Raw genomic sequence first — 26,110 nt, forward strand, 5'->3', positions numbered from 1 at the left:
AGGAGAGGGAGGAAGGGAGGAGTGGAGGGATAAGGAGAGGGAGAGAGGAGAGGAGTGGAGGGATCAGGAGACGGAGGGAGGGAGGAGTGGAGGGATAAGGAGAGGGAGGGAGGAGAGGAGTGATAAGGAGAGGGAGGGAGGAGAGGAGTGGAGGGATAAGGAGAGGGAGGGAGGAGAGGAGGATAAGGAGAGGGAGAGAGGAGAGGAGGGATCAGGAGAGGGAGAGAGGAGGATGGAGGGATCAGGAGAGGGAGAGAGGAGAGGAGTGGAGGGATCAGGAGAGGGAGGGAGGAGAGGAGTGGAGGGATCAGGAGAGGGAGGTAGGAATGGAGGGATCAGGAGAGGGAGAGAGGAGAGGAGTGGAGGGATCAGGAGAGGGAGGGAGGAGAGGAGTGGAGGGATCAGGAGAGGGGAGAGAGGAGTGGAGGGATCAGGAGAGGGAGAGAGGAGATGGAGGGATCAGGAGAGGGAGAGAGGAGAGGAGTGGAGGGATCAGGAGAGGGAGGGAGGGAGGAGTGGAGGGATCAGGAGAGGGAGAGAGGAGTGGAGGGATCAGGAGAGGGAGAGAGGAGTGGAGGGATCAGGAGAGGGAGGGAGGGAGGAGTGGAGGGATCAGGAGAGGGAGGGAGGGAGGAGTGGAGGGATCAGGAGAGGGAGGGAGGAGAGGAGGGATCAGGAGAGGGAGGGAGGGAGGAGTGGAGGGATCAGGAGAGGGAGGGAGGGAGGAGTGGAGGGATCAGGAGAGGGAGGAGAGGAGTGGAGGGATCAGGAGAGGGAGGGAGGGAGGAGGGAGGGAGAGGGAGGGAGGGAGGGAGGAGTGGAGGGATCAGGAGAGGGAGAGAGGAGAGGAGTGGAGGGATCAGGAGAGGGAGGGAGGAGAGGAGTGGATGGATCAGGAGAGGGAGGGAGGGAAGTGGAGGGATCAGGAGAGGGAGAGAGGAGTGGAGGGATCAGGAGAGGGAGGGAGGAGATGGAGGGATCAGGAGAGGGAGAGGAGAGGAGTGGAGGGATCAGGAGAGGGAGGGAGGAATGGAGGGATCAGGAGAGGGAGAGAGGAGAGGAGGGATCAGGAGAGGGAGGAGGGAGGGAGGAGTGGAGGGATCAGGAGAGGGAGAGAGGAGTGGAGGGATCAGGGAGAGGGAGGGAGGAGTGGAGGGATCAGGAGAGGGAGAGAGGAGTGGAGGGATCAGGAGCGGGAGGGAGGAGAGGAGTGGAGGGATCAGGAGAGGGAGGGAGGAGAGGAGTGATAAGGAGAGGGAGGGGAGGAATGGAGGGATCGGAGAGGGGAGGAGGAGAGGAGTGGAGTGATGAGGAGAGGTGGGATCAGGAGAGGGAGGGAGGGAGGAGTGGAGGGATCAGGAGAGGGAGAGAGGAGAGGAGTGGAGGGATAAGGAGAGGGAGGGAGGAGAAGGAGGATAAGGAGAGGGAGGAAGGGAGGGATAAGGAGAGGAAGGGAGGAGAGGAGTGATAAGGAGAGGGAGAGAGGAGAGGAGTGGAGGGATAAGGAGAGTGAAGGAGGAGTGGAGTGGAGGGATCAGGAGAGGGAGGGAGGGAGAAGGAGTGGAGGGATCAGGAGAGGGAGAGAGGAGAGGGGGGATCAGGAGAGGGAGAGAGGAGAGGAGAGGAGGGATCAGGAGAGGGAGGGAGGAGAGGAGTGGAGGGATCAGGAGAGGGAGGGAGGAGAGGAGTGGAGGGATCAGGAGAGGGAGGGAGGAGATGGAGGGATCAGGAGAGGGAGAGAGGAGAGGAGTGGAGGGATCAGGAGAGGGAGAGAGGAGAGGAGGGATCAGGAGAGGGAGGGAGGGAGGAAGGAGTGGAGGGATCAGGAGAGGGAGGGAGGAGAGGATCAGGAGAGGGAGGGAGGAGGAGTGGAGGGATCAGGAGAGGGAGGGAGGAGAGGAGTGGAGGGATCAGGAGAGGAGGAGAGGAGTGGAGGGATCAGGAGAGGGAGGGAGGAGAGGAGAGATCTGACAGTGATGTCTTCCATGTTTCAATGCAGAGAGAAAAATAAAATGAGAGGAGACAGAAACCCAGATATGAGTAGCAGACCTACCCTGGAAGGTCCTCTGTAGAGACATCGTAGCTGGTCCCAGGACTGACACTGCTGGGGGTCCAATGTGGTCTCAGAAAACACCTACAACACATCAGCATGGATCAGCCACAACACAACACATCAGCATGGATCAGCCACAACACAACACAGCAACATGGATCAGCCACAACACAACACATCAGCATGGATCAGCCACAACACATCAGCATGGATCAGCCACAACACATCGGCATGGATCAGCCACAACACATCGGCATGGATCAGCCACAACACAACACATCGGTATGGATCAGCCACAACACAACACATCAGTATGGATCAGCCACAACACAACACATCAGCATGGATCCGCCACAACACAACACATCAGCATGGATCAGCCACAACACAACACATCAGCATGGATCAGCCACAACACAACAGCATGGATCAGCCACAACACAACAGCATGGATCAGCCACAACACAACACATCAACAGGGATCAGCCACAACACAACACATCAACATGGATCAGCCACAACACAACACATCAACATGGATCAGCCACAACACAACACATCAACATGGATCAGCCACAACACAACACAACAACATATGGATCAGCCACAGATGTTGGTTGATTGATTATATGGTTGATTTAAGGGTTGTGAAATGTATAAGAACAGAGTAGAGTTCAGCTCAGAGAATAACACGTTAATTATCCCCTGCAGAATGAAATAAAAAACGAATCTATAAAACATCTTATATGGATCTCCGGTATCTCTATAGGGCACTATTCCCCAGCTCTCATCTCTAGGACACCATCCCCATCTCTCATCTCTAGGACACCATCCCCGTCTCTCATCTCCAGGACACACCATCCCCATCTCTCATCTCCAGGACACACCATCCCCATCTCTCATCTCTAGGACACCATCCCCATCTCTCATCTCTAGGACACCATCCCCGTCTCTCATCTCCAGGACACACCATCCCCGTCTCTCCTCTATAGGACACTATCCCCGTCTCTAGTCTCTAGGACACCATCCCCCGTCTCTAGGACACCATCCCCCGTCTCTAGGACACCATCCCCCGCCTCTAGGACACCATCCCCCGCCTCTAGGACACCATCCCCCGCCTCTAGGACACCATCCCCCGCCTCTAGGACACCATCCCCCGCCTCTAGGACACCATCCCCGTCTCTCGGACACTATCCCTGTCTTTCGTCTCCAGGACACTATCCCCATCTTCAGGACACTATCCCCGTCTCTAGGACACCATCCCCGTCTCTCGTCTCTAGGACACTATCCCCATCTCTCGTCTTTAGGACACTATCCCCGTCTCTAGGACACCATCCCCGTCTCTAGGACACCATCCCCGTCTCTCGTCTCTAGGACACTATCCCCATCTCTCGTCTTTAGGACACTATCACCATCCCTGTCTCTCATCTCTAGGACACCATCCCCGTCTCTCATCTCTAGGACACCATCCCCCGTCTCTAGGACACCATCCCCATCTCTCGTCTCCAGGACACTATCCCCGTCTCTAGGACACTATCTCCATCTCTCGGACACTATCCCCGTCTCTCGTCTCCAGGACACTATCCCCATCTTCAGGACACTATCCCCGTCTCTAGGACACTATCCCCGTCTCTAGGACACCATCCCCGTCTCTAGGACACCATCCCCGTCTCTAGGACACCATCCCCGTGTCTAGGACACCATCCCCATCTCTAGGACACTATCCCCATCTCTCGTCTTTAGGACACTATCACCATCCCTGTCTCTCGTCTCTAGGACACTATCACCATCCCCGTCTCTCGTCTCTAGGACACCATCCCCATCTCTAGGACACCATCCCCATCTCTCGTCTCCAGGACACTATCCCCGTCTCTCGGACACTATCCCCGTCTCTCGGACACTATCCCCGTTTCTCGGACACTATCTCCGTCTCTCGGACACTATCCCCGTCTCTCGGACACTATCCCCGTCTCTCGTCTCCAGGACACTACCCCCGTCTCTAGGACACTACCCCCGTCTCTAGGACACTACCCCCGTCTCTAGTCTCTAGGACACTACCCCCGTCTCTAGGACACTACCCCCCGTCTCTAGGACACCATCCCCCGTCTCTAGGACACCATCCCCCGTCTCTAGGACACCATCCCCCGTCTCTAGGACACCATCCCCCGTCTCCAGGACACTATCCCCATCTCTCGTCTTTAGGACACTATCACCATCCCCGTCTCTCATCTCTAGGACACTATCCCTGTCTCTCGTCTCTAGGACACCATCCCCCGTCTCTAGGACACCATCCCCCGTCTCTAGGACACCATCCCCATCTCTCGTCTCCAGGACACTATCCCCGTCTCTAGGACACCATCCCCATCTCTCGTCTCCAGGACACTATCCCCTTCTCTAGGACACCATCCCCATCTCTTGTCTCCAGGACACTATCCCCGTCTCTCGGACACTATCCCCGTCTCTCGTCTCCAGGACACCATCCCCGTCTCTCGGACACCATCCCCGTCTCTAGGACACTATCCCCGTCTCTAGGACACTATCCCCGTCTCTAGGACACTATCCCCGTCTCTAGGACACTATCCCCGTCTCTAGGACACTATCTCCATCTCTCGTCTTTAGGACACTATCACCATCCCCGTCTCTCGTCTCTAGGACACCATCCCCGTCTCTCGTCTCTAGGACACTACCCCCTCTCTCGTCTCTAGGACACTACCCCCTCTCTCGTCTCTAGGACACTACCCCCTCTCTCGTCTCTAGGACACTATCCCCGTCTCTGGGACACTATCCCCGTCTCTGGGACACTATCCCCGTCTCTGGGACACTATCCCCGTCTCTGGGACACCATCCCCGTCTCTGGGACACTATCCCCGTCTCTCGTCTTTAGGACACTATGCCCATCTCTAGGACGCCATCTCCGTCTCTAGGACGCCATCTCCGTCTCTGGGACGCCATCCCCGTCTCTGGGACACTATCCACGTCTCTCGTCTCTAGGACACTATCCACGTCTCTCGTCTCTAGGACCCTATCCACGTCTCTCGTCTCTAGGACCCTATCCACGTCTCTCGTCTCTAGGACACTACCCCCTCTCTCGTCTCTAGGACACTACCCCCTCTCTCGTCTCTAGGACACTACCCCTTCTCTCGTCTCTAGGACACTACCCCCTCTCTCGTCTCTAGGACACTACCCCCTCTCTCGTCTCTAGGACACTACCCCCTCTCTCGTCTCTAGGACACTACCCCCTCTCTCGTCTCTAGGACACTACCCCCTCTCTCGTCTCTAGGACACTACCCCCTCTCTCGTCTCTAGGACACTACCCCCTCTCTCGTCTCTAGGACACTACCCCCTCTCTCGTCTCTAGGACACTGTCCCCGTCTCTCGTCTCTAGGACACTATCCCCGTCTCTAGGACCCTATCCACATCTCTCATCTCTAGGACACTATCCACATCTCTCATCTCTAGGACATTATGCACATCTCTCATCTCTAGGACACTATGCACATCTCTCATCTCTAGGACACTATGCACATCTCTCATCTCTAGGACACTATGCACATCTCTCATCTCTAGGACACTATGCACATCTCTCATCTCTAGGACACTATGCACATCTCTCATCTCTAGGACACTATGCACATCTCTCGTCTCTAGGACACTATGCACATCTCTCGTCTCTAGGACACTATGCACATCTCTCGTCTCTAGGACACTATGCACATCTCTCATCTCTAGGACAGTATGCACATCTCTCATCTCTAGGACACTATGCACATCTCTCATCTCTAGGACACTATGCACATCTCTCATCTCTAGGACACTATGCACATCTCTCATCTCTAGGACACTATGCACATCTCTCATCTCTAGGACACTATGCACATCTCTCATCTCTAGGACACTATCCACATCTCTCATCTCTAGGACACTATCCACATCTCTCATCTCTAGGACACTATCCACGTCTCTCATCTCTAGGACACTATCCACATCTCTCATCTCTAGGACACTATCCACATCTCTCATCTCTAGGACACTATACACATCTCTCATCTCTAGGACACTATGCACATCTCTCGTCTCTAGGACACTATCCACATCTCTCGTCTCTAGGACACTATGCACATCTCTCGTCTCTAGGACACTGTCCCCGTCTCTCATCTCTAGGACACTATCCCCGTCACTAGGACCCTATCCACATCTCTCATCTCTAGGACACTATCCACATCTCTCATCTCTAGGACACTATGCACATCTCTCATCTCTAGGACACTATGCACATCTCTCATCTCTAGGACACTATGCACATCTCTCATCTCTAGGACACTATGCACATCTCTCATCTCTAGGACACTATGCACATCTCTCATCTCTAGGACACTATGCACATCTCTCATCTCTAGGACACTATGCACATCTCGCATCTCTAGGACACTATGCACATCTCTCATCTCTAGGACACTATACACATCTCTCATCTCTAGGACACTATGCACATCTCTCATCTCTAGGACACTATGCACATCTCTCATCTCTAGGACACTATGCACATCTCTGATCTCTAGGACACTATGCACATCTCTCATCTCTAGGACACTATGCACATCTCTCATCTCTAGGACACTATGCACATCTCTCATCTCTAGGACAGTATGCACATCTCTCATCTCTAGGACACTATGCACATCTCTCATCTCTAGGACACTATGCACATCTCTCATCTCTAGGACACTATGCACATCTCTCATCTCTAGGACACTATGCACATCTCTCATCTCTAGGACACTATGCACATCTCTCATCTCTAGGACACTATCCACATCTCTCATCTCTAGGACACTATGCACATCTCTCATCTCTAGGACACTATGCACATCTCTCATCTCTAGGACACTATGCACATCTCTCATCTCTAGGACACTATGCACATCTCTCATCTCTAGGACACTATCCACATCTCTCATCTCTAGGACACTATCCACATCTCTCATCTCTAGGACACTATCCACATCTCTCATCTCTAGGACACTATCCACATCTCTCATCTCTAGGACACTATCCACATCTCTCATCTCTAGGACACTATACACATCTCTCATCTCTAGGACACTATGCACATCTCTCGTCTCTAGGACACTATCCACATCTCTCATCTCTAGGACACTATGCACATCTCTCGTCTCTAGGACACTGTCCCCGTCTCTCGTCTCTAGGACACTATCCCCGTCACTAGGACCCTATCCACATCTCTCATCTCTAGGACACTATCCACATCTCTCATCTCTAGGACACTATGCACATCTCTCATCTCTAGGACACTATGCACATCTCTCATCTCTAGGACACTATGCACATCTCTCATCTCTAGGACACTATGCACATCTCTCATCTCTAGGACACTATGCACATCTCTCATCTCTAGGACACTATGCACATCTCTCATCTCTAGGACACTATGCACATCTCTCATCTCTAGGACACTATGCACATCTCTCATCTCTAGGACACTATACACATCTCTCATCTCTAGGACACTATGCACATCTCTCATCTCTAGGACACTATGCACATCTCTCATCTCTAGGACACTATGCACATCTCTCATCTCTAGGACACTATGCACATCTCTCATCTCTAGGACACTATGCACATCTCTCATCTCTAGGACACTATGCACATCTCTCATCTCTAGGACACTATGCACATCTCTCATCTCTAGGACACTATGCACATCTCTCATCTCTAGGACACTATGCACATCTCTCATCTCTAGGACACTATACACATCTCTCATCTCTAGGACACTATGCACATCTCTCATCTCTAGGACACTATGCACATCTCTAGGACACTATGCACATCTCTCATCTCTAGGACACTATGCACATCTTTCATCTCTAGGACACTATAGTAGCTCCAAAGACTTTCACTGTTGACAGGCTTCAATTAACAGAAAAATAACAGAATAAAACAATAATTATTTCCACGGCCCTCTGGTGATTTGGATATTTTTTAATAGCTGTAAAATGCCAGCGCCTGAGGAAAAACCCATCAAACGTGACCTGCATGAAGATTGGCTGAACAACAACGAGGAACAAGAGAAAGATAATCTGTTTTGAAAAGTCAGAGTTATTTAAGATAAATGCAGGGTAGAAGTGACATTTACAACATTGACTGGAGGCTAAACAGGTGTGTTGTCTGATTGGTGAGATGACATTTTCAAACGCAGACAGAGAGAAATAGAGAGATGTGAGGGATTCTGGGACGGTGAACAGCAAACCACTGATAGAGAGATGGATCAGAAAGTGTTAATTCCCCTTGACTTAGTCTACATGTTGTTGTGTTACAGCCTGAATTCAAAATGGATTACATTGATTTGTTTTCTCTCACCCATCTACACACAATACCCCATGAATTATTTTATTATTTTTTAAATACAGAAATCTAATTTATATAAGTATTCACCCGAGTCAATACTTTGTAAAAGCACCTTTGGTGGCGATTGCAGCTTTGAGTCGCCTTGGGTATGACTGGGTCAGCTTTGAGTCATCTTGGTTATTCCTGGATCAGCTTTGAGTCATCTTGGTTATTCCTGGATCAGCTTTGAGTCGTCTTGGGGATGTCTGGATCAGCTTTGAGTCGTCTTGGGGATGTCTGGATCAGCTTGGAGTCGTCTTGGTTATTCCTGGATCAGCTTTGAGTCGTCTTGGGGATGTCTGGATCAGCTTTGAGTCATCTTGGGGATGTCTGGATCAGCTTTGAGTCGTCTTGGGGATGTCTGGATCAGCTTTGAGTCGTCTTGGTTATTCCCGGATCAGCTTTGCACATCGGGATTTGGTGATTTTCTCAAGGCCACTCAAGGACTTTCACATTCTTGTTCTGAAGCCATTTCAGTGTTGCTTTGGCTGTATGATTGGGGTCATTGTCCTGTTGGAATGTAAATCTTCGTCCCAGTCTAAGGTTGTTTGCACTCTGAAGCAGGTTCTCATCAATGATCTGCCTGTATTTGGCTCCATTCATTGTTCCCTCTATCCTTACCAGCCTCACAGTCCCTGCCACTGAAAAGTATCCCAATAGTATGATGCTGCCACCACCATGCTTCACGGTAGGGATGGTGTTAGACGGGTGATGAGCTGTGCCTGGTTCTCTCCAGACATAGCGCTTTGCATTCAGGCCGAAGAGTTCAATTTCAGTCTCATCAGACCACAGAACCGTTTGCCTCATGCTGTCTTCACAGGACTTTTTTGCAAACACCAGGTGTGCTGTCATGTGCCTTTTTTCTCAGGAGTGGCTTCCGCCTGGCCACTCTCCCATAAAGGCCTGATAGGTGAAGTTCTGTAGAGACTGTTGTCCTTCTGGCAGGTTCTCCCAACTCAGCCAAGGAACTCCGTAATACTCAGTGGTCATTGGGTTTTTGGTCAACTCCCTGACCAAGGTCCTTCTTGTCCGGTTGCTCAGTTTGGTCAGACGGCCAGCTCTAGGCAGAGTCTGGGTAGTTCCATATTTGTTCAATTTCCCAATAATGGAGACAGACCACTGTGCTCTTGGAAACTTTCAACACTCTCGAAATTGTTTCATACCATTCCACAGATACACTACATGATCAAAAGTATGTGGACACCTGCTCATCGAACATCTCATTCCAAAATCATGGGCATTAATATGGAGTTGGTCCCCCCTTTGCTGCTAGAACAGCCTCCACTCTTCTGGGAAAGCTTTCCACTAGATGTTGGAACATTGCTGCGGGGACTTGCTTCCATTCAGCCACAAGAGCATTATTGAAGTCGGGCACTGATGTTGGGCGATTAGACCTGGCTCACAGCTCAGCGTTCCAATTCATCCTAAAGGTGTTTGATGCGGTTGTGGTCAGGGCTCTGTGCAGGCCAGTCAAGTTCTTCCACACCGATCGCGACGAATCATTTCTATATAGACCTTGATTGTGCACAGGGCAACAGAAATCCATTTCATGAAGCTCCCGACGAACAGTTCTTGTGCTGATGTTACTTCCAAAGGCAGTTTGGAACTTGGTAGTGAGTGTTGCAACCGAGGACAGACAATTTTTACGTACTACGCGCTTCAGCTTGTGTGGCCTACCACTTCGTGGCTGAACGGTTGTTGCTCCTAGACATTTCCACTTCACAATAACAGCACTTACAGCTGACCGGGGCAGCTCTAGCAGGGCAGAAACTTGACAAACTGACTTGTTGGAAAGGTGGCATCCTATGACGGTGCCACGTTGAAAGTCACTTAGGCCATTCTACTGCCAATGTTTGTCTATGGAGATTGCGTGGCTGTGCGCTCAATTTTATACATTGTGGCTGAAATAGACTAATCCACTCATTTGAAGGGGTGTCCACATAGTGCTGTCTATATAGTGTATCTGATTCATCACAGTTCTATCTGTGAGATCTAGGGACACTTCCTCCAGTTCCTCTGACTTCAGGGTATAGTTCCTGCACTGTCAACTGTGGGACCTTATATAGAGACAGGTGTGTTTCTTTCTAAATCAGCTCCAAACAATTGAATTGGTCCCAGGTGGACTCCAATCAAGGATGATCAAAGGAAATTGGATCCACCTGAGCTCAATTTGGAGGGTCATAACAAAGGGTTTGAATACTTACGTAAATTAGATATTTCTGTATTGCATTTTCAACAAATTAGCTAAAATGTCAATTTAATCCATTTTGAATTCAGGCTGTAATGCAACATAATGTGGAATAAGTCAAGGGGTGTGAATACTTTCTGAAGGCGCTGGATTTCTCTGTGGTTGTGTATGTGTTAATATTCTATTTTCAATGTTTGATTTTTCCTTTGTATGTCATAGTTACAGTGAATGAGTGTGTGTATGGTGTGTGTGTGTGGTGTGTATATGGTGTGTGTGAGGTGTGTGTATGGTGTGTGTATGGTGTGTGTGAAGTGTGTGTGAGGTGTGTGTGAGGTGTGTGTATGGTGTGTGTGAGGTGTGTGTGAGGTTTGGGTATGGTGTGTGTGTGAGGTGTGTGTGAGGTGTGTGTATGGTGTGTGTATGGTTGGTGTGTGTATGGTGTGTGTATGGTGTGTGTATGGTGTGTGTATGGTGTGTGTGAGGTGTGTGTATGAGGTGTGTGTATATGGTGTGTGTATGGTGTGTGTGTGTGTGGTGTGTATATGGTGTGTGTGAGGTGTGTGTATGGTGTGTGTATGGTGTGTGTGAAGTGTGTGTGAAGTGTGTGTGAGGTGTGTGTATGGTGTGTGTGTGTGTGTGTGAGGTGTGTGTATGGTGTGTGTGAGGTGTGTGTGAGGTTTGTGTATGGTGTGTGTGAGGTGTGTGTGGTGTGTGTGAGGTGTGTGTATGGTGTGTGTATGGTTGGTGTGTGTATGGTGTGTGTATTGTGTGTGTGAGGTGTGTATGGTGTGTGTGAGGTGTGTGTGTATGGTGTGTGTGTATGGTGTGTGTGTATGGTGTGTGTGTATGGTGTGTGTGAGGTGTGTGTATGGTGTGTGTGAGGTGTGTGTGAGGTGTGTGTATGGTGTGTGTGAGGTGTGTGTGTGTGTGTGTGAGGTGTGTATGGTGTGTGTATGGTGTGTGTGAGGTGTGTGTATGGTGTGTGTGAGGTGTGTGTATGGTGTGTGTGTGTGTGTATGGTGTGTGTGAGGTGTGTGTGAGGTGTGTGTATGGTGTGTGTGTATGGTGTGTGTATGGTGTGTGATGTGTGTATGGTGTGTGTATGGTGTGTGAGGTGTGTGTATGGTGTGTGTGAGGTGTGCGTATGGTGTGTGTGAGGTGTGCGTATGGTGTGTGTATGGTGTGTGTATGGTGTGTGTGAGGTGTGTGTATGGTGTGAGTATGGTGTGTGTGTGTGTGAGGTGTGTATGGTGTGTGTGTGATGTGTGTGTAGTGTGTGTAGTGTGTGTATGGTGTGTGTGAGGTGTGTGTATGGTGTGTGTGAGGTGTGTGTATGGTGTGTGTGAGGTGTGTGTATGGTGTGTGTGTATGGTGTGTGTATGGTGTGTGTTCAATTTGGGACACAGACAATAAAATCCAGCTATCTAGTGTCACATAACAGTCATCTTCACAAGGCCACCACTGTCTGGACAACAGAGAGAATATAAATAACAAATAAACAGTGAGAGAATTCAATTGAGAAAGTAAGAAAGACGAGCGACTAAGAAAGCGAGAGAGAGCGAGAGAAAGTGAGAGATTCCAGAACCTTCATTAAACTCAGCCGCTCAGTGTTTGGATATTTATTTACTAGACAACTAATTTGAATAAACCAATTACAAGCCATTGATATGGCAGAATGGTCTGCTACAGTCAGACACAGCTAGCTGGAGAAAACACCAACACTAACCACTGTTCTTTATTTTCTCCTGGGGGGAAGGGCTGTTGATATAGACTAAGTAGGTGGAAGACAGAAATAGAGTGAGAGAGAGAGACTAAGAGAAAGAGCAAGAGGGGAAGAGAGAGAGAGAGAGGAGAGAGTAAGCCAGAGAGAGGAGAGAGATAAAGGAGAGAGTAAGCCAGAGAGAGGAGAGAGATAAAGGAGAGAGTAAGCCAGAGAGAGGAGAGAGAGAAAGGAGAGAGTAAGCCAGAGAGCGAGAGAGGAGAGAGAGAAAGGAGAGAGTAAGCCAGAGAGAGGAGAGAGATAAAGGAGAGAGTAAGCCAGAGAGAGGAGAGAGAGAAAGGAGAGAGTAAGCCAGAGAGAGGAGAGAGAGAAAGGAGAGAGTAAGCCAGAGAGCGAGAGAGGAGAGAGAGAAAGGAGAGAGTAAGCCAGAGAGAGAGAGGAGAGAGAGAAAGGAGAGAGTAAGCCAGAGAGAGGAGAGAGAGAAAGGAGAGAGTAAGCCAGAGAGAGGAGAGAGAGAAAGGAGAGAGTAAGCCAGAGAGCGAGAGGAGAGAGAGAAAGGAGAGAGTAAGCCAGAGAGCGAGAGGAGAGAGAGAAAGGAGAGAGTAAGCCAGAGAGAGAGAGGAGAGAGAGAGAAAGGAGAGAGTAAGCCAGAGAGAGAGAGAGGAGAGAGAGAGAAAGGAGAGAGTAAGCCAGAGAGAGAGGAGAGAGAGAAAGGAGAGAGTAAGCCAGAGAGAGAGAGGAGAGAGAGAAAGGAGAGAGTAAGCCAGAGAGAGGAGAGAGAGAAAGGAGAGAGTAAGCCAGAGAGAGAAAGGAGAGAGAGAAAGGAGAGAGTAAGCCAGAGAGAGGAGAGAGAGAAAGGAGAGAGTAAGCCAGAGAGAGAGGAGAGAGAGAAAGGAGAGAGTAAGCCAGAGAGGAGAGAGGAGAGAGAGAAAGGAGAGAGTAAGCCAGAGAGAGAGAGGAGAGAGAGAAAGGAGAGAGTAAGCCAGAGAGAGAGAGGAGAGAGAGAAAGGAGAGAGTAAGCCAGAGAGAGAGAGGAGAGAGAGAAAGGAGAGAGTAAGCCAGAGAGAGAGAGGAGAGAGAGAAAGGAGAGAGTAAGCCAGAGAGAGAGGAGAGAGAGAAAGGAGAGAGTAAGCCAGAGAGAGAGAGGAGAGAGAGAAAGGAGAGAGTAAGCCAGAGAGAGAGGAGAGAAAGAGAGATTTTTGTATTGTTTATTTCACTTTTGTTTATTATCTACTTCACTTGCTAAAGGCAATGGAAACATGTTTCCCATGCCAATAAATCCCTTAAATTGAAATTGAATTGAGAGAAAGACCGAGAGAAACAGACAGAGAGAGAGAAAGTGTAAGACGGGCTGGCTGGATGCTACCAATGAGAGGCTACCCCCAACAGTGTTACCTTTTTCCCATCTTCCCCTGCTTCCCTGGACATCACTTTGGTCTGAAACAAGAAGAGACGACCATCAGAAAACAGAATGGAAGTGACAGACAGATGGAGAGAGGAAGAGAGATGACCATCAGAAAACAGAATGGAAGTGACAGACAGATGGAGAGAGGAAGAGAGATGACCATCAGAAAACAGAATGGAAGTGACAGACAGATGGAGAGAGGAAGAGAGATGACCATCAGAAAACAGAATGGAAGTGACAGACAGATGGAGAGAGGAAGAGAGATGACCATCAGAAAACAGAATGGAAGTGACAGACAGATGGAGAGAGGAAGAGAGATGACCATCAGAAAACAGAATGGAAGTGACAGACAGATGGAGAGAGGAAGAGAGATGACCATCAGAAAACAGAATGGAAGTGACAGACAGATGGAGAGAGGAAGAGAGATGTGTGTGTTGCTTCTCAAAAGGTCACTCTACTCTCTCTCGCCCTTCCTCCCCCACTCTACTCTCTCTCCCCCTTCCTCCCCCACTCTACTCTCTCTCCCCCTTCCTCCCCCACTCTACTCTCTCTCCCCCTTCCTCCCCCACTCTACTCTCTCTCGCCCTTCCTCCCCCACTCTACTCTCTCTCGCCCTTCCTCCCCCACTCTACTCTCTCCCCCTTCCTCCCCCACTCGACTTGCTCCCCCTTCCTCCCCCACTCGCTCTCCCCCTTCCTCCCCACTCTCTCTCCCCCTTCCTCCCCACTCTCTCTCCCCCTTCCTCCTCCACTCTACTCTCTCTCCCCCACTCTCTCTCCCCCTTCCTCCCCACTCTCTCTCCCCCCTTCCTCCTCCACTCTACTCTCTCTCCCCCACTCTACTCTCCCCCTTCCTCCCCCACTCTACTCTCTCTCCCCCTTCCTCCCCCACTCTACCCTTCCTCCCCCACTCGACTCTCTCCCCCTACCTCCCCCACTCGACTCTCTCCCCCTCCCTCCCCCCTTCCTCCCCCACTCTCTCTCCCCCACTCTCTCTCCCCCTTCCTCCCCCACTCTCTCCCTTCCTCCCCCACTCTCTCCCCCTTCCTCCCCCACTCTACACTCTCCCCCCTCTACTCTCTCCCCCCTTCCTCCCCCACTCTACTCTCTCTCCCCCCTCCTCCCCCACTCTACTCTCTCTCTCCCCCCTCTACTCTCTTCCCCCTCTACTCTCCCACTCTACTCTCTCCCCCCTCCCCCCCACACTACTCTCTCCCCCTTCCTCCCCCACTCTACTCTCTCTCCCCCTTCCTCCCCCACTCCACTCTCTCTCCGCCTCTCCCCCACCCTACCTCCCCTTCCCCGCCCCCTCCCCACTCGACTTGCTCTTCCCCTCCCCACTCGCTCTCCACCTCCCCCACTCGACTTGCTCTCCCCACTCTCTCCCCCTCCCCCACTCGACTCTCTCTCCCTTCCCCTCCCCACTTTCTCTCCCCCTCCCCCACTCGACTCCCTCTCTCCCCCTCCCGACTCTCTCTCCCCTCCCCTCACTCTACTCTCTCTCCCCCTTCCTCCCCCACTCTACTCTCCCCCTTCCTCCCCCACTCTACTCTCCCCCACTCTACCCCTCCCCCACTCTACTCTACTCTACCCTCCCCCACTCTACTCTACCCTCCCCCACTCTACCCTCCCCCACTCTACTCTACCCTCCCCCACTCTACTCTCTCTCCCCCTCCCCTCACTCTACTCTCTCTCCCCCTCCCCTCACTCTACTCTCTCTCCCCCTCCCCTCACTCTACTCTCCCCCTTCCTTCCCCACTCTACTCACTCTCCCCCACTCTACTCCCCCTCCCCCACTCTACTCTCCCCCTCCCCCACTCTACTCTACTCTCCCCTCCACTCTACCCTCCCCCACTCTACTCTACTCTACCCCACTCTACTCTCTCTGCCCCTCCCCTCCCTCACTCGACTCTCTACTCTCAATGTAAGGGCTTTATTGGCATGGGAAACATATGTTAACATTGCCAAAGCAAGTGGAGTAGATAATATACAAAAGTGAAATAAACAATTAAACAGTAAACATTACACTCACAGAAGTTCCAAAAGATTAGACATTACAAATGTCATATTATGTCTATATACAGTGTAACGATGTAAAAATGGTTAAAATACAAAATGGAAAATAAATAAACATAAATATGGGTTGTATATACAATGGTGTTTGTTCTTCACTGGTTGACCTTTTCTTGTGGCAACAGGTCACACATCTTGCTGTTGTGATGTCACACTGTGGTATTTCACCCAGTAGATATGGAAGTTTATCAAAATCGAGTTTGTTTTCTAATTCTTTGTAGATCTGTGTAACCTGAGGGAAATATGGGTCTCTAATATGGTCATACATTGGGCAGGAGGTTAGGAAGTGCAGCTCAGTTTCCACCTCATTTTGTGGGCAGTGTGCACATAGCCTGTCTCTCCTCCCCCTCTCACGAGCAGCTACTAGAAAATAACACACAACCAACCCACCCCATTAACAGGTCAGAGGTCATACTCTGTGTGATGTCACTGACTGACCTGTGCGAGGGAGGTGCTCCGCCCCCTCCCGGTCTCCGTGGTGACCCTGCCCCTCCCTCTCTGTGAGGAGATACACTTGTAGCAGCTCCAGACCTGCAGCAGCCTGGACTCCGCGTGGCCACTCCCCTTCCGCTGCAGACACTGGCAGTGGTACAGGTGGCCGCAGCTACAACACACACACACACACACACACACACACACACACACACACACACACACACACACACACACAGTGTTAACAGCATTACCGTGTGTACAGCCTCCACTACAGCACCAGCCTGGGAAATGTTCAGTGAGGTGACAGGTTCAGAACATTGTACTGTAAAAATATCTGACACCGTTCATCCTCTATTAGAACATTGTACTGGTAACAGATCTGACACCGTTCATCCTCTATTAGAACATTGTACTGGTAACAGATCTGACACCGTTCATCCTCTATCAGAACACTGTACTGTAAACTTATCTGACACCGTTCATCCTCTATCAGAACATAGTACTGTAAACAGATCTGACACCGTTCATCCTCTATTAGAACATTGTACTGGTAACAGATCTGACACCGTTCATCCTCTATCAGAACATAGTACTGTAAACAGATCTGACACCGTTCATCCTCTATCAGAACATATGTTTACAGTACTATCTGACACCGTTCATCCTCTATTAGAACATTGTACTGGTAACAGATCTGACACCGTTCATCCTCTATCAGAACATAGTACTGTAAACATATCTGACACCGTTCATCCTTTATTAGAACATTGTACTGGTAACAGATCTGACACCGTTCATCCTCTATCAGAACATAGTACTGTAAACAGATCTGACACCGTTCATCCTCTATTAGAACATTGTACTGTAAACAGATCTGACACCGTTCATTCTCTATCAGAACATAGTACTGTAAACAGATCTGACACCGTTCATTCTCTATCAGAACATTGTACTGTAAACAGATCTGACACCGTTCATCCTCTATCAGAACATTGTACTGGTAACAGATCTGACACCGTTCATCCTCTATCAGAACATAGTACTGTAAACAGATCTGACACCGTTCATTCTCTATCAGAACATTGTACTGTAAACAGATCTGACACCGTTCATCCTCTATCAGAACATTGTACTGTAAACAGATCTGACACCGTTCATCCTCTATCAAGCGGTTGTAGAGAACACATGTTGATGTGAATGTTGTGGTGATGACCTGAATATGATGATTTGATCTGGGCTGTCCTGACGTCTCTTGTACTGCTGCAGACAGATGTTACAGTGGTCCTGACGAGGGTGGAGCGCCCTGCTGACCGCAGCTCGCAGGTGAGACAGGGACCAGTGGAGGTCACGGTTCAACAGACTGGTGGTCGTCTCCAGTAGCGTCTGGGGGGAGGGGAGAGGAATACTTGATTTGATTTATTGTATCCTGACCCCAGATCAGTTTGTGCTCTGGACAAATGATTGAAAGAGTGACTGGATTTACTGTTGTCTTCACCTGGAAATTATTTCTCACAGAATCATACATTTAAACAAAATCTGTCATCCTCTCTACTCTCTCAGCGTGTTAAATAGTACTGTACAACCCACCAGTCATCCTCTCTACTCTCTCAGCGTGTTAAATAGTACTGTACAACCCACCAGTCATCCTCTCTACTCTCTCAGCGTGTTAAATAGTACTGTACAACCCACCAGTCATCCTCTCTACTCTCTCAGCGTGTTAAATAGTACTGTACAACCCACCAGTCAACCTCTCTACTCTCTCAGCGTGTTAAATAGTACTGTACAACCCACCAGTCATCCTCTCTACTCTCTCAGCGTGTTAAATAGTACTGTACAACCCACCAGTCATCCTCTCTACTCTCTCAGCGTGTTAAATAGTACTGTACAACCCACCAGTCATCCTCTCTACTCTCTCAGCGTGTTAAATAGTACTGTACAACCCACCAGTCATCCTCTCTACTCTCTCAGCGTGTTAAATAGTACTGTACAACCCACCAGTCATCCTCTCTACTCTCTCAGCGTGTTAAATAGTACTGTACAACCCACCAGTCATCCTCTCTACTCTCTCAGCGTGTTAAATAGTACTGTACAACCCACCAGTCATCCTCTCTACTCTCTCAGCGTGTTAAATAGTACTGTACAACCCACCAGTCATCCTCTCTACTCTCTCAGCGTGTTAAATAGTACTGTACAACCCACCAGTCATCCTCTCTACTCTCTCAGCATGTTAAATAGTACTGTACAACCCACCAGTCATCCTCTCTACTCTCTCAGCATGTTAAATAGTACTGTACAACCCACCAGTCATCCTGTCTACTCTCTCAGCGTGTTAAATAGTACTGTACAACCCACCAGTCATCCTCTCTACTCTCTCAGCGTGTTAAATAGTACTGTACAACCCACCAGTCATCCTCTCTACTCTCTCAGCATGTTAAATAGTACTGTACAACCCACCAGTCATCCTCTCTACTCTCTCAGCATGTTAAATAGTACTGTACAACCCACCAGTCATCCTCTCTACTCTCTCAGCATGTTAAATAGTACTGTACAACCCACCAGTCATCCTCTCTACTCTCTCAGCGTGTTAAATAGTACTGTACAACCCACCAGTCATCCTCTCTACTCTCTCAGCGTGTTAAATAGTACTGTACAACCCACCAGTCATCCTCTCTACTCTCTCAGCGTGTTAAATAGTACTGTACAACCCACCAGTCATCCTCTCTACTCTCTCAGCGTGTTAAATAGTACTGTACAACCCACCAGTCATCCTCTCTACTCTCTCAGCGTGTTAAATAGTACTGTACAACCCACCAGTCATCCTCTCTACTCTCTCAGCATGTTAAATAGTACTGTACAACCCACCAGTCATCCTCTCTACTCTCTCAGCATGTTAAATAGTACTGTACAACCCACCAGTCATCCTCTCTACTCTCTCAGCGTGTTAAATAGTACTGTACAACCCACCAGTCATCCTCTCTACTCTCTCAGCGTGTTAAATAGTACTGTACAACCCACCAGTCATCCTCTCTACTCTCTCAGCGTGTTAAATAGTACTGTACAACCCACCAGTCATCCTCTCTACTCTCTCAGCGTGTTAAATAGTACTGTACAACCCACCAGTCATCCTCTCTACTCTCTCAGCGTGTTAAATAGTACTGTACAACCCACCAGTCATCCTCTCTACTCTCTCAGCATGTTAAATAGTACTGTACAACCCACCAGTCATCCTCTCTACTCTCTCAGCATGTGAAATAGTACTGTACAACCCACCAGTCATCCTCTCTACTCTCTCAGCATGTTAAATAGTACTGTACAACCCACCAGTCATCCTCTCTACTCTCTCAGCGTGTTAAATAGTACTGTACAACCCACCAGTCATCCTCTCTACTCTCTCAGCGTGTTAAATAGTACTGTACAACCCACCAGTCATCCTCTCTACTCTCTCAGCATGTTAAATAGTACTGTACAACCCACCAGTCATCCTCTCTACTCTCTCAGCGTGTTAAATAGTACTGTACAACCCACCAGTCATCCTCTCTACTCTCTCAGCGTGTTAAATAGTACTGTACAACCCACCAGTCATCCTCTCTACTCTCTCAGCATGTTAAATAGTACTGTACAACCCACCAGTCATCCTCTCTACTCTCTCAGCGTGTTAAATAGTACTGTACAACCCACCAGTCATCCTCTCTACTCTCTCAGCGTGTTAAATAGTACTGTACAACCCACCAGTCATCCTCTCTACTCTCTCAGCGTGTTAAATAGTACTGTACAACCCACCAGTCATCCTCTCTACTCTCTCAGCATGTTAAATAGTACTGTACAACCCACCAGTCATCCTCTCTACTCTCTCAGCATGTTAAATAGTACTGTACAACCCACCAGTCATCCTCTCTACCCTCTCAGCATGTTAAATAGTACTGTACAACCCACCAGTCATCCTGTCTACTCTCTCAGCATGTTAAATAGTACTGTACAACCCACCAGTCATCCTCTCTACTCTCTCAGCATGTTAAATAGTACTGTACAACCCACCAGTCATCCTCTCTACTCTCTCAGCATGTTAAATAGTACTGTACAACCCACCAGTCATCCTCTCTACTCTGTCAGCGTGTTAAATAGTACTGTACAACCCACCAGTCATCCTCTCTACTCTCTCAGCGTGTTAAATAGTACTGTACAACCCACCAGTCATCCTCTCTACTCTCTCAGCGTGTTAAATAGTACTGTACAACCCACCAGTCATCCTCTCTACTCTCTCAGCATGTTAAATAGTACTGTACAACCCACCAGTCATCCTCTCTACTCTCTCAGCATGTTAAATAGTACTGTACAACCCACCAGTCATCCTCTCTACTCTCTCAGCGTGTTAAATAGTACTGTACAACCCACCAGTCATCCTCTCTACTCTCTCAGCGTGTTAAATAGTACTGTACAACCCACCAGTCATCCTCTCTACTCTCTCAGCGTGTTAAATAGTACTGTACAACCCACCAGTCATCCTCTCTACTCTCTCAGCGTGTTAAATAGTACTGTACAACCCACCAGTCATCCTCTCTACTCTCTCAGCATGTTAAATAGTACTGTACAACCCACCAGTCATCCTCTCTACTCTCTCAGCGTGTTAAATAGTACTGTACAAGCCACCAGTCATCCTCTCTACTCTCTCAGCGTGTTAAATAGTACTGTACAACCCACCAGTCATCCTCTCTACTCTCTCAGCATGTTAAATAGTACTGTACAACCCACCAGTCATCCTCTCTACTCTCTCAGCATGTTAAATAGTACTGTACAACCCACCAGTCATCCTCTCTACTCTCTCAGCGTGTTAAATAGTACTGTACAACCCACCAGTCATCCTCTCTACTCTCTCAGCATGTTAAATAGTACTGTACAACCCACCAGTCATCCTCTCTACTCTCTCAGCGTGTTAAATAGTACTGTACAACCCACCAGTCATCCTCTCTACTCTCTCAGCATGTTAAATAGTACTGTACAACCCACCAGTCATCCTCTCTACTCTCTCAGCGTGTTAAATAGTACTGGAGGCCTCAGGGAGGGAGAGAGGAGGCCTCAGGGAGGGAGAGAGGAGGGCCTCAGGGAGGGAGAGAGGAGGCCTCAGGGAGGGAGAGAGGAGGAGGCCTCAGGGAGGGAGAGAGGAGGCCTCAGGAAGGGAGAGAGGAGGCCTCAGGGAGGGAGAGAGGAGGCCTCAGGGAGGGAGAGAGGAGGCCTCAGGGAGGGAGAGAGGAGGCCTCAGGGAGGGAGTGAGGAGGCCTCAGGGAGGGAGTGAGGAGGCCTCAGGGAGGGAGAGAGGAGGCCTGCCATTTACACAGTACCACTCTAGTTCACACAGTTCTATTTCACTGCCATGTGGGAGAGGCAATGCTGAGAGCTATTCACTTATCCTCCTATGGACTGTCCTGTCATTTCTCAATGTCAGAGAAGACTGGAGGAAAGGAAGGGAAGGAGGGAGGAGAGAGAAAAAGAGGGAGGGGAAAAGATGGAGGAGAGGAGTGAGAGGAGAGGAGTGAGAGAGGGGAGGAGAGAGGGGAAAAGGGGAGCAGAGGAGGGAGGAGAGAGAAAGGAAAATGAGAGGAGAGGAGAGAGAGGAGGGAGAGGAAAAGGAGGAGAGGAGAGAGAGGAGGGAGAGGAAAAGGAGAAGAGGAGAGAGAGGAAAAGGAGGAGAGGAGAGAGAGGAGGGAGAGGAAAAGGAGGAGAGGAGGGAGAGGAAAAGGAGAAGAGGAGAGAGAGGAGGGAGAGGAAAAGGAGGAGAGGAGAGAGAGGAAAAGGAGGAGAGGAGGGAGAGGAAAAGGAGAAGAGGAGAGAGAGGAGGGAGAGGAAAAGGAGGAGAGGAGAGAGAGGAAAAGGAGGAGAGGAGAGAGAGGAAAAGGAGGAGAGGAGAGAGAGGAGGGAGAGGAAAAGGAGGAGAGGAGGGAGAGGAAAAGGAGGAGAGGAGAGAGAGGAAAAGGAGGAGAGGAGAGAGAGGAGGGAGAGGAAAAGGAGGAGAGGAGAGAGGAGAGAGAGGAAAAGGAGGAGAGGAGAGAGGAGAGAGAGGAAAAGGAGGAGAGGAGAGAGAGGAGGGAGAGGAAAAGGAGGAGAGGAGAGAGAGGAGGGAGAGGAAAAGGAGGAGAGGAGAGGAGAGGAGAGAGAGGAAAAGGAGGAGAGGAGAGAGAGGAAAAGGAGGAGAGGAGAGAGAGGAAAAGGAGGAGAGGAGAGAGAGGAGGGAGAGGAAAAGGAGGAGAGGAGAGAGAGGAGGGAGAGGAAAATGAGGAGAGGAGAGAGAGGAAAAGAGGGAAGAGAGGTCTACATCCCAAATGGCAAGCTTGTCCTTATGTACTGTAGTGAACTACTTTTCACTAGTGCACTATAAAGGGAATAGGGTGCCATATGGGACTCAAGAAGAGGAGAGATATGGGGGAAAGTAGCTTTAGCCTCAGAGGGAAAGTCAGGCATTTCATCCCTCTGTGAATTCAACCAGTTCTGCCTGAGTGAGCTGGAGAGAAACGTGTGTGTGTGTGTGTGTGTGCTACTTGTTTCACACCGTTTCATCAGCTCTCTGGCAGACAGTGTAGTTGTGTGTGTGTGTGTGTGTGTGTGTGTGTGTGTGTGTGTGTGTGTGTGTGTGTGTGTGTGTGTGTGTGTGTGTGTGTGTGTGTGTGTGTGTGTGTGTGTGTGTATCTGAACAACCGTACATGTGTACAGTCCCAGTCAAAAGTTTGGACACACCTCCTCATTCAAGGGTTTTTCTTTCTACATTGTAGAATAATAGTGAAGACATCAACTGAAACACATATGGAATTATGTAGTAACCAAAAAAGTGTTAAACAAATCAAAATATATTTTATATTTGAGATTCTTCAAAGTATCCACCCGTTGCCTTGACAGCTGTGCACACTCTTGGTGTGTGTGTGTATATATACCACCGTTCAACAGTTTGGTGGCACTTAGAAATGTTTTTGTTTTTGAAAGAAAAGCACATTTTTTGGTCCATTAAAACAACATCAAATTGGTCAGAAATACAGTGTAGACATTGTTAATGTTGTAAATGACTATTGTAGCAGGAAACAGCAGTTTTTTAATGGAATATCTACATAGGCGTATAGAGGCCCATTATCAGCAACCAACACTCCTGTGTTCCAATGGCACGTTGTGTTAGCTAATCCAAGTTTATCATTTTAAAAGGCTAATTGATCATTATGTTAGCACAGCTGAAAACTGTTGTTCTGATTTAAAGAAGCAATAAAACTGGCCTTCTTTAGGCTAGTTGAGTATCTGGAGCATCAGCATTTGTGGGTTCGAAAAGATGTAGATATTCCCTTAAAAATCAGCTGTTTCTTGCTACAATAGTCAGTTACAACATTAACAATGTCTACACTGTATTTCTGATCAATTTGATGTTATTTTAATGGACAAAAAATGTGCTTTTCTTTCAAAAACAAGGACATTTCTAAGTGCCACCAAACTGTTGAACGGTGGTGTAGATGTGTGTGTGCTAAGAATGAGCTACAGCAACCCTGGCTTGGCACCAGGAGAGACTGCACTGGACTACACACACAATGTACACACACACTACACACAATGTACACACACACACTACACAAAGTACGCACACTACACACAATGTACGCTCACTACACCCACACACACACACAATGTACACACACACTACACACAATGTACACACACACACACTACACAAAGTACGCACACTACACACAATGTACGCACACTACACCCACACACACACACAATGCACACACACACTACACAAAGTACGCACACTACACACACAGTACACACACTACACACACAGTACGCACACTACACACACAGTACGCACACTACACACACAGTACGCACACTACACACACAGTACGCACACTACACACACAGTACGCACACTACACACACAAAGTATGCACACAACACACACAAAGTATGCACACAACACACAAAGTACGCACACTACACACACACACACACTAAATAATCTGACATATACAATAACATTGGAGAGAGGGGCTGAGTAATCTGGAGCCTCAGCCTTAACGAGTGTTAATTAATCCAGCTCCATCTGGGCAGGACACACTATCAACAGTGAGTCTAACGCACACGCACACACACACACGGACACACACACACACGGACACCTTGTCTGAGCAGGATACACACTAATCAACAGTGAGTAGAGAGGCGTCTGGAAACACACTGCGAAATTAACACCAAGCCTTACTAGGGTTTAGCTTCAGTCTCTCTCTCTCTCACACACACATCCTTCTGTAAGTTAACAACACACACCACACACACACACACACACACCAAGCCTCACTAGGGTTTAGCTTCAGTAGTTATCTCTCTCACACACACATCCTTCTGTAAATTAACACCAAGCCTCACTAGGGTTTAGCTTCAGTCTCTCTCTCTCACACACACACACACACACACACACATCCTTCTGTAAATTAACACCAAGCCTCACTAGGGTTTAGCTTCAGTCTCTCTCTCACACACACACACACACACATCCTTCTGTAAGTTAACAACACACACACACACACACACACAGACACAGACACCAAGCCTCACTAGGGTTTAGCTTCAGTCTCTCTCTCACACACACACATCCTTCTGTAAATTAACACCAAGCCTCACTAGGGTTTAGCTTCAGTCTCTCTCTCACACACACACACACACACACACACACATCCTTCTGTAAATTAACACCAAGCCTCACTAGGGTTTAGCTTCAGTCTCTCTCTCACACACACACACACACACACACATCCTTCTGTAAATTAACACCAAGCCTCACTAGGGTTTAGCTTCAGTCTCTCTCTCACACACACACACACACACATCCTTCTGTAAATTAACACCAAGCCTCACTAGGGTTTAGCTTCAGTCTCTCTCTCACACACACACACACACACACACACATCCTTCTGTAAATTAACACCAAGCCTCACTAGGGTTTAGCTTCAGTAGTTCTCTCTCTCTCTCTCTCTCTCTCACACACACATCCTTCTGTAAGTTAACAACAGATCACACACACACACACACACACACACACACACACACACACACACACACAGACACCAAGCCTCACTAGGGTTTAGCTTCAGTAGTTCTCTCTCTCACACACACACACACATCCTTCTGTAAATTAACAACAGATACACACAGACACACCCTTCTGTAAGTTAACAACAGACACACACAGACACACACAGACACATACACCCTTCTGTAAGTTAACTTCTCTAGGGTAGGGGGCAGTATTTTCACGGCCGGATGAAAAACGTACCCAAATTAAACGGCCTACTACTCGGGCCCAGGAACTAGAATATGCATATTATTCGTAGATTTGGATAGAAAACACTGTGAAGTTTCTAAAACGGTTTGAATGATGTCTGTGAATATAACAGAACTCATATGGCAGGCAAAAACCTGAGAAATATTCAACCAGGAAGTGGGAAATCTGGTGCTTGTAGTCTTTTCAAATCATTGCCTATCTAACACACAGTGACTTAGGGTTCATTTTGCACTTCCTAAGGCGTCCACTAGATGTCAACAGTCTTTAGAACCTAGTTGCAGGCTTTTGCAGTGAACAGAGAGCGAACAAGAAGGTTGGGAAGTTGGTGACTCAGAAAATGACATGAGTTTTGTGGCGCGCATTCACATGATGAGGTATCTGTGTTCCAAAACGTTTTTCAAGACATTGGAATCGTCCGGTTGGAATATTATTGAAGTTTTATGTTAAAAAGGCCCTAAAGATTGATGCTATACAACGTTTGACATGTTTCGACGAACGTAAATAGAATGCTTT

General features: G+C 48.6%; 1 protein-coding gene across 6 annotated transcripts in view; it reads right to left on the reverse strand.

Moving 5' to 3' along the window:
* Positions 1–26,110, reverse strand: part of vps8 (VPS8 subunit of CORVET complex) — a 194,367-nt gene that overhangs the window by 18,745 nt on the left and 149,512 nt on the right. For 5 of the 6 annotated variants that reach the window (XM_082963732.1, XM_082963730.1, XM_082963729.1 and 2 more), the window contains 4 exons: positions 17,498–17,667; positions 16,288–16,453; positions 13,768–13,809; positions 2,054–2,134 (listed from right to left, as the gene is read on the reverse strand). In XM_082963732.1, coding sequence (XP_082819858.1) covers positions 2,054–2,134; positions 13,768–13,809; positions 16,288–16,453; positions 17,498–17,667 — 459 coding nt within the window. The remainder of the gene's footprint in view (positions 1–2,053; positions 2,135–13,767; positions 13,810–16,287; positions 16,454–17,497; positions 17,668–26,110) is intronic. The other variant, XM_082963731.1, reaches the window with a different exon arrangement.

The sequence above is a fragment of the Salmo salar genome, chromosome 17, assembly GCF_965601325.2.
Source record: "Salmo salar chromosome 17, fSalSal1, whole genome shotgun sequence".
NCBI lineage: Eukaryota > Metazoa > Chordata > Actinopteri > Salmoniformes > Salmonidae > Salmo > Salmo salar.